At 32.7% G+C, this 9623-nt stretch overlaps 1 protein-coding gene across 4 annotated transcripts in view; it reads left to right on the plus strand.

The window, feature by feature from the left end:
* Nucleotides 1-7895, plus strand: part of LOC132720729 (phospholipase A and acyltransferase 3-like) — a 17891-nt gene extending 9996 nt beyond the window's left edge. For 2 of the 4 annotated variants that reach the window (XM_060704923.1, XM_060704924.1), the window contains exons 3-5: nucleotides 410-596; nucleotides 1949-2078; nucleotides 5070-7895. In XM_060704923.1, coding sequence (XP_060560906.1) covers nucleotides 410-596; nucleotides 1949-2078; nucleotides 5070-5192 — 440 coding nt within the window. In that variant the 3' untranslated portion in view covers nucleotides 5193-7895. The remainder of the gene's footprint in view (nucleotides 1-409; nucleotides 597-1948; nucleotides 2079-5069) is intronic. The other 2 variants (XM_060704922.1, XM_060704921.1) reach the window with 2 other exon arrangements.
* The last annotated feature ends 1728 nt before the right edge of the window (nucleotides 7896-9623 follow it).

Below are 9623 nucleotides of genomic sequence, written 5' to 3' on the forward strand. Positions count from 1 at the left end.
GATTCCAAGACAGTGAAAGTCACCCTTGTTCACAGTGATTGATCATGAAATCCTTTCTACAGTCATTCACACTGTACCTTTGCTTTGGCATGTACAGAAGTTATCAGTTTCTTGCGGAAATGAAGGCAACTTAAGTGCAGGTAAACTGCTTGACATCATGTCTACGCTGGAATTGTGGTGGTTGAACTGTTATGTGCTAAATTTAATGTGGTTCATTGCTATGATTGGGAGTGAAAACTACCAACACGATCACTTTTTATCAAGAAAATATGCTGTAAAGCTCTGTGAAAAGTGGAGCGGGTAATTCTTCGGAGACACATCTAGATTTGTACTAGGGCAATGAATACAGTCCCATAATATTATACTACAGAATGATAAAGTATAAATATTTTGTTTCTTTCATTTTCAGGCGATGAAAAAGTGATTCACTTGGCAGGTGAAGAAAATGATGGTTTAAATGCAAATATCAACTCTGCAAGTCTATTCACAATATGTGGTCGACAGTTTAACAAGGCTTTTGTTAGAGTAGATGACTTTTGGAAAGTTGTGAATGACTGCAAAGTCTACAAAAATAATTCCAAAGATAGGAAAATGAGGTAGGTTCTTGACCTTTGGTATAATATATTATAATTGATTTATACATGTAGTATATGTAATACCCAATCATGGTACATTGTGTTACATGTATATTGTCTGAAACAGACTTGTTTACTTGAAATTTGAATATCAATTGATGAAAGGAAGGCACACACCTGAGGTCTTCCTTCACCTGAGTAAAGCTTGAAGTTGAGGTAATTATGGCCTCAACAATTCTGTCATTCGTGAATGGATTTTGGAAATAGTTTTGAATTAATGTGCTGGACATGGTGAAGACATGTAGTGTGGAAGAATTTGCATCTCCTCAACACAGTGTAACTTCTGAATTCCGGAACTTCTAAAATTGGGAAACTTCTGAAATCCAAAAAAAATGTCAGGGTCCAATAAGTTCTCTTCCTGTTTTCTATGGTATTCATACCTCTGAATTTCAGAACTTCTAAATTTTGAATTCCAAACGATTTTCTGGAAAAATTTGGGTCATGTCTATAAATTTCATTTCCAAAATCCGGAAATTGTAATGGGTGTGGAAGATTATTCTACTTGAGATTATAAAACCTACACAAAGCACTTTTCAAATTGCAGTGAGCATTTTTGTCACCTATTAGAATCACAACTGTCAAGCATGTCAAGCCTTTGAGATGAGCAATAAAATGCCATCCTGACCCTCTTGTTTATTTTTCAGCATGATTATTTAATGACCAGTGTGTATATCCTTTGATGGCATTCCAACTTCTTGTACAATATCATACCTAATGAACCACTACAGACATTTGTTTATAATTACACTCATTTCTTTAAGAGCATATTGATGAAATAGAAGGTCTTATAGCTTAAAGGCCTATAAGTCAAAGCATGGAATGGCCCTTAGGGTACTAAGAAGTTTCCTGGTAAATGATTCTGCATGCAATATTTGAATCTTCAAAACTTGGTGTTCAGTTGAATTTTATATATGTGTCATTGTGACTATAATTGGTGGTCATAATTTTTTTGCCCATTTATCAGATGAGGAATTTGACTTATTTTTTAGCCCTTTGTGAACTTAGACACATTTAAGTCTTGGTTATAATCTTTGTATGCAACATTAATTTTAAAACTACTGATGGTATTCTTTTAAAACTATATTCTTGTCATAGGAATTGAAATTGAAAGTTTATTTCCGAGACCCATATTTCTGGAATGGATTTTGAATGAAATATTGCCTGTTTTGCACTTATGATATTCTTTGGTCAATATCAAATATAGCTACAAACAGTATAAAGCCTGGTCAGATTGGGGGGCTATCAATGAATGACAGAAGCTTGTTTTAGTTTGAGCTTGTTATGAGTTAACAACATCTTTTTTTCATTGATAGTCCTGCTACAGCTGAAGAAATTGTGAAAAGAGGCCTTGATATGATTGGTGAAATTGGCTACAACCTTTTATGGAGTAACTGTGAACATTTCGCATCATACTGTAGATATGGAAAACCTAAAAGTGACCAGGTGTGTTATAGTGTTCTGAATTTTATAATATTTAAATTATTAATATTATAAGCATTTATTGCTCACAAATTGACACACAAATCTTTTTGTCTTCATTGTTTATCTATGGATGAGTTTAACTTATGCCCTGAACCTCAGGGCACAATGCAGAGAGTTATTGCATGTTTGAATTTTACACTAGCAAATTCTTTTTAAAACACTGTGAAAAAAAATATGCTTTGCAATTCTTTGATAATAGAATGATAATACGCAAAAAATCCACTTTTTTACATTAGCAAAATTTTTGTGACGCTTAAATACACTGTAGCCTCGATACATCGCTCTCCATTATAACACTAATCTCAGTATAGCACTCATAGACCTTGCCCCCCCCCCCCCCAAAAAAAAAAAAATAAAACTCCCAAAAAAATATAAAAAATTAAGTAGATCTAGATTTATAGCTCGCTATAACGTTTGTTCAATTTGAAATTTGACAGTCAAGTACAATTAACAATTGTAATTAGGACATTTATTAGCACCAAAGGCTGAAAACATGCCCAAGTTAGCGTTTATCAGCTCTTTTGCTGTTTTACCGGTCCATCAGTCAGGCATCAAATTGTTTCCAAAATCTCAAATTCATATCATAACTGTGACATGGGCAACTGGTGGTGAGTATAAATAAACTAAAATTCACACAAATATCTGTGACATGTAAACCTCGCTGAATTAAATAACCAACACAAGCCCAAAATCAATTCAAAATCCCGCACTGTAAATAGAGTGGCCGAGACAGAAAGTAAATGGGGTTTGATTAACTAGGGGACACAACTAAAGCTGGACTGTAAATTACAATGTTATTACAGTGTAAAGGCTAACTGTTTACACTACATTCATGATTTATGTTTTTCTTTCTTTTAAATATAATTAGAATTATTTGTGAATATATGTTTACATCATTGAATTGTTTTAGAAAAAGATGTCGATTTTCATTGAATCATTAGTAAAAATCGTCAGCGTTATATATATATATAGGCGATTGTGGGGTAATGCGGTTATTTGCAATGAGCGTTCTAATGAGAGCCTCGTTAGAACGCAGTGTTGAGACATTGGACTCCAACTTGAGCGTTATAATGAGGCTATAGTGTATCCACTTAGTATCCACCTCTGTAAATGAGACTTTATGTCATGTTGATTTAAAAAGCACTAAAGAAAAAACATTTGCATTTTGCAGGGCCTTAAGGGGAAAGACCTGTTTATTGCCCCCAAGTATTCTCTACATTCATTATGCTGATGCACATCTTGTAGTCTGTTACAAAAATATGTGAGCTAACAATCTCCATTTTGAACTAGGACAGGATTGTCATACTTTAACATTACAAACTTTCAGTATTCAAAATTATCAAATTTTTATCATAATTTGTTGTAGTTATAAAGGGACATAATATGCTTCATGTCATATAAATATACTTGTTTTTGATATTCATGCTTCAGTGGAAGGATAACATAAAAGCTATAAAATATGTATCTTATTTTCTACTCTCATTAGCTCAAAGTGCTCAGAGGTTCCCTTTTGTGATAGCATATCATTCTGTTGTCTGTCTTGTGGCATTCTTCATGATCAGTATACATTCTTAAAAGATACATACTTATCCTTGTACAGAAGTTTTTTTGAAATCTAAATTGATTTTTTTTAACGGTAAGCTGAATATGTCTGATTAGAAAGAAAGAATGAACAAACTATGTATGAGAAGCTATGTTCCCTAGTAGGGTTCAAGTAAAGTTAGTCCTTTCTTATATATTCATATTGTGACAGCCTATTGTGTCTAGAGTTTTTAACATAACATATCTACTTTATGTGAAGTCAAATATGTTGTTCAATAGTTGCAAAGAGACTGTGTAGCAATTAATGATATTTTCTGATATCAAATTTGAGCATAGTATATCTTTAAAAAAACATCTTTAAGCTACATAAATTTGCATTTGTTTCCAGTTTAATGTAAAAGTAAATCAGAGAGACTATATTATAGACTTAAAAAATTAATGAAATCTTTTAAAATATTCTTCTCACAAACAGCATGTGTAGAACTTAGATATTTGGCATTTAGCAATGACTGGTGGTCCTCACCAATAGGAGCCCATTCAGAGGGTTATAAGTAGTCTGCCCCCAACCACCACCCACCCCACCCTTAAGGTCACTTACTTTACATTGACTTGTATAGGATATAGATTACAAAAATCTTTCAAAAAACACAGCTTCGATATTTAAAACAAAGCATCATTTTGAGGTTCTTTAAAAAGATTAAAAACATGTATATCAGACCGTATGGTCAAAATTGTTTATGCCGTGATTAGTGTCACTTAGTTTACACAATATAAGAATATAAATATCAGTGAGGGAGAGCAAAGTTCAGGAAAAGCAGCCACAACTGCTGGGAATTTTCCATTTTGTATTGCTTAGTGAACCCTCTATTCAAGTTATATGAATCATCACATAGTCTTGTTCAAAATGGTTCCCACCCTAATTTGAGCTAAAAACCTTCTGCATTAAAATTCCTTTACCTTTCATAGCAATGATCTGAGATGAGTTATCTGCAATTATGGCCACTTTAAAGGAATTCCACTGAGGTCTAATAGCCTAAAATAGTAATTTTTTATATTCTTTCTTAAATCAACTGGTTACCTCTTAAATTTGAAACCAAGCAATAAATCATATATAAATATACACTGTTTTAAATTGATAATTAATTTCAATGCAAATTTTGGCCGATTTGAGTGAAAACCATTGCAACGGTTTTCATTTTTTAGGCCAATTTGCACAATAAAATTGATTTATTTCTGGGAAACGGAGTGAGTGAATGATCTGAAATTTTGTACACAAGTCATTGGCCTAGACATATATCTAGCTATTCAAAAGTCTTGAAAAAATAAACATCAGTGGAGTCCCTTTAATAATTGTAATAAAATTGAAATGTTATTTTTTAATCCCAGGTGTATTGTTTCTGTACATTACAGGTGGATTCTTTTTTCACATGGGCTGCTGTTAGTGGTGCTGTTGCAGCAGGTATTCTTGCTGTAGCAGTTGGGAGCTCTAAAGAGAAGAAAAAGAAAGTGGAGGAAAGGTTGCAGACTGCATAAAAACTTCATGCTAATTTTTTAGGAGCAAAGACATGAACATGCTAAATTTTTAGGAATGGTCGACATGAAAATACTAAAATTTTTAGGGCCAGAGGCTTGAAAATATTAATTTTTTAGGATCAAAGGCATGAAATTACTAAATTAGGATGAAAATATGAAAATACTAAATTTTTTCAGTGCTGAAGGCATGGAAATATAAAAAAAATTGGGGCTTAAAGCATAAAGTTATTAAAATTTTATATTGTGAAAAGTGTTAGCAAAAATCATTTCATTTTCATTAAATATATCTGTGAAGTAATCAGCATGATGAAGAATGCATTTTGACCGTCTTTATTGCATTGATAATTGCATTTGTTACTATAAATCTCAAATTAAGATCTTATGTTTTTTGAATAAAGAGATCTGAATTCAAATGTTATAATAGTGTATTGTAGAATTCTTATATAACTTGTAGCATTTTACAATTTTGATATGATATACTTCTTCTTTTACATATAACATGTAAGTATGATGATCTGTCAAATCATTTGTTGAAAATTATACACAATCTGACTAAAGTTCAGATCTACTTAAGTTATTTCTTGCATGTAGATCTGATTGCCACCATATATGTAATTTTTTCGCCTTCATTTTGATTCAGATTTCCCGAGAAAGCTATTTTAAGCCATGCAAGCAAACTGTCATTTACGGAACAGGCATTAGATGAAGTATCATAGTCTTGTTGTTCATGGAAGTAGAACAAATCGTTAATGTTAATTTGATAAGAAAAATATTTGAAGTAATTTGAAACAAGTTTGAGAGGTAATGAGATGGTGACAACATATTGGTGGTCGTCAGATCCTAATGCATAGCGTTATTTAGGAGCTGATTTTAATAAGATTTAAATAATACATTCCTGTTATATCATGTATAAAATATTATACAGAACAGCATGAACTGTTAATTTCTGTTATTATGATTTTGTTATGTTTACATTATTTATCAGCATGGAATGTTTGTTATGAATTTAAAAAAAAATTTTTTTTAATGCAGCCAAGCTGTGGAATTCAATTTGGTAGCCACTTTATTTTTTTATATCATTATATATAATAATAATTATTTAAAGATTTATAATTTTGTTTTACTGTTCCATATTTTAGAGAAAAAAACATTGTTTTTTACTGATGTTTTATGCATATGAGGTTTATAAATTATTTATTTTATAGTTTATTCAGTTTGGTATTTTATTTGTTGCTAATAGTATAGGTGAATATTTTGTGTCATTTTAAACCTGTTTCCATTTTTCCATATATTAGTAATGGAAAGCTTACTAATAGAAAATTACATTTTGTAACTTTACATTACGATATTCATATTATCATCTTAGTGCAGTAAAATGTTAAGTCCTTCTAAATTAAATAGGAGTTAACCAGTTATTGCTCTAAAGTGACAATATCAGAGAGTAATGAAGGTGACTTTTGATGGCACTGATTAGCAGCCATAGTATTATTTAGTTAAACAATTCTTATGAATGTATCAAATATTTGTTATTAGTCAAGATCACAAGTAACTAATTTTCATTCTCATAGTCTTGTGATGTATGTATCATTTATCTAAACACTGGATCTTTATCTAACTTGATTCAACTGTACGTGCAAAGATCTCAGTGGCAATACTCAATTCTAAATGGGAACAAGGCACTAGACCCCTCAAATTTTGAAGACATTTCTCTCTTCAAGACACTTCACTCATTCACTTCTTACAGCTTTTTTTTCAGAGTTAATGTTTCAACAACAAAATTAGTGAAAGTTTTATATGATCATTTTCTTTATTTTTTATTAACCAGAAATCCAAAAGTGTGGTATCTTAATAATATTTTAATTATCGAGGAGTGAATTGCCTGCAAGAAATGGCTTGGGTTGAACTGTGGAGAGGAGAGGGGTTCAGGTATTTGTTAATCGCTGTTGTTAGTCCATGAAACTTAGATAATCAAATTTCAACAATATTTCAAATTAGCAATGGCAAGAGTGGCTGAATCTTTAGAAGATATGGTACAAAGGAGGGGAAATAATTACTTTGAACCTCCTGTACAAAACTTACAGGGGCACAACTCTTACATAAAGAAAGATTGTGAATAAACACATTTATCTCCCTTTGTCAAATCTTGTATAATACATGTATATTGTGATTAATTTTGTGACGATTTTCTGATGTCTGAAGTAACTACAAATGTATTTAAACATAGGATATTATTTGTCAAGTATGATTTTCATTCATTGGTAAAAGAAGTTGTTTTCTTTTGTTGCCATTTATTGTGCCCCCACTTTAGTGGCGTGCATTTAGATTTAGCCTTGTCCATCCATCCGTCCGTCCGTTCTTTTTGTGTTGCACGTAACTCAAAAAGTATTTGACCTAGAGTCATGAAACTTTACAGGAATGTTGATCAGCATGTGTAGTTGTGCACCTGGGTATTTTCGTCTGGATATTTTTAGTATTTTCAGAGTTATTGCCCTTGACTTAGTAAAATTTTGCAATTTTCAACTTGTGTCGCACGTAACTCAAAAAGTATTTGACCTAGAGTCATGAAACTTTACAGGAATGCTGATCAGCATGTGAAGTTGTGCACCTGGGTATTTTAGTCTGGATATTTTTAGTATTTTTAGAGTTATTGCCCTTGACTTAGTAAAATTTTGCAATTTTCAACTTGTGTCGCATGTAACTCAAAAAGTATTTGACCTAGAGTCATGAAACTTTACAGGAATGTTGATCAGCATGTGTAGTGACTTATAAATTTTTTGCAATTTTCAACTTGTGTGGCATGTAATTCAAAAAGGATTTGACCTACAGTCATTAAACCTTATGGGAAGTTGCTCAGCATATTTAGTTTTGCACCTGGGGTTTCGCTTGTGGATTTATCCAGTATTTGTAGAGTTATTTCCCTTGACTTAGTAAAAACCGTTTCATTATGTTGTTATTTGTTCCTGGAGTGCTTGAGTAAGAATCAACAAACTTTACAGGAATAATTATCAACATCACTAAATTACAGGAATAATGATTCACATCACTGTGAAGCTATGCACCTGGGACTTTGCAAGTAGATTTTTTTTAGTTTTGTTAAGAGTTATTGCCCTTGACTTACTGTAGTATAAATTTGCAATTCTCAACTTGTTCATGCATAGCTCAAAAAGTATTTCACTTGTAGGCCTGAAAGTTTACAAGAATGTTGGTCAGCATGTGTACTTATGCACCTTGGGGTGTGCTTGCGTATTTATTCAGTATTTGTAAAGTTCTTGCCCTTAACTTAGTAAAAGATTTTGTTTTCAAAAAATATTTGACCTAGAGTCATAAGATTGACAGAACAGTGGCTCGGTGGGGGCACCCGTGTCCTATGGACACATTTCTAGTTTTTATCTTGTACATGGCAGCAAATTAAGGTTAGTTTGAAAAAAAATTTTACACTTAGTATCTCAAATGGGATGTTTCCATTTTGGCACAGAAGTGCTTTTATTTTTATTACCCAATTTTTGTGTCACCTCTACGGAGTAGTGGCGACATATAGGGATCACTTCTCCGTCGTCTGTCTGTCCGTCTGTCTGTCTGTCCGTCCGTCCGTCACAAAACTTGTCCGGACTACTCCTCATAAACTACTGGTGCAATTTCATCCAAACTTTACAGGAATGATCAGTACCAAGTCTAGTTGTGCATATTGTCAGCTTTTTCCGGTTCAATGATTTTTGTCAGAGTTTTGGCCCTTTAATAATTTTTAAGTTTGTCCGGACTACTTCTCTTATACCACTAATGCAATTTCAATGAAACTTTACAGGATTGATCTGTAGCTCAAGTCCTTGCGCATATTGCACGGGTTTTCCGGTTGAATGATTTTTGGCCGAGTTATGGCCCTTTGATAAAAAGGTTTCTTTTTCTGTGTGTTGCCAGATACACAAAAGCTTGTCCGGACTACTCCTCATAAACTACTGGTGCAAATTCATCCAAACTTTACAGGAATGATCAGTACCAAGTCTAGTTGTGCATATTGTCAGCATTTTCCGGTTCAATGATTTTTGTTTGAGTTATGGCCCTTTAATAATTTTTATTTTTAAAGTTTGTCCGGACTACTTCTCTTATACCACTAATGCAATTTCAATGAAACTTTACAGGATTAATCTGTAGCTCAAGTTCTTGCGCATATTGCACGGGTTTTCCGGTTGAATGATTTTTGGCTGAGTTATGGCCCTTTGATAAAAAGGTGTTTTTTTCTGTGTGTTGCCAGATATACAAAAGCTTGTCCGGACTACTCCTCATAAACTACTAGTGCAATTTTATCCAAACTTTACAGTAATGATCAGTACCAAGTCTAGTTGTGCACTGTCCGTCTGTCACAAAATTTGTCCCAACATGAAATTGGCCATCATGAGGCGACACATGTGATTACTGATCGCTCTTGTTTTTAAT

Source organism: Ruditapes philippinarum, unplaced genomic scaffold (genome assembly GCF_026571515.1).
Source record: "Ruditapes philippinarum isolate M1 unplaced genomic scaffold, ASM2657151v2 ctg3896_1_1_1_1, whole genome shotgun sequence".
NCBI classification, from domain to species: Eukaryota; Metazoa; Mollusca; class Bivalvia; order Venerida; family Veneridae; genus Ruditapes; species Ruditapes philippinarum.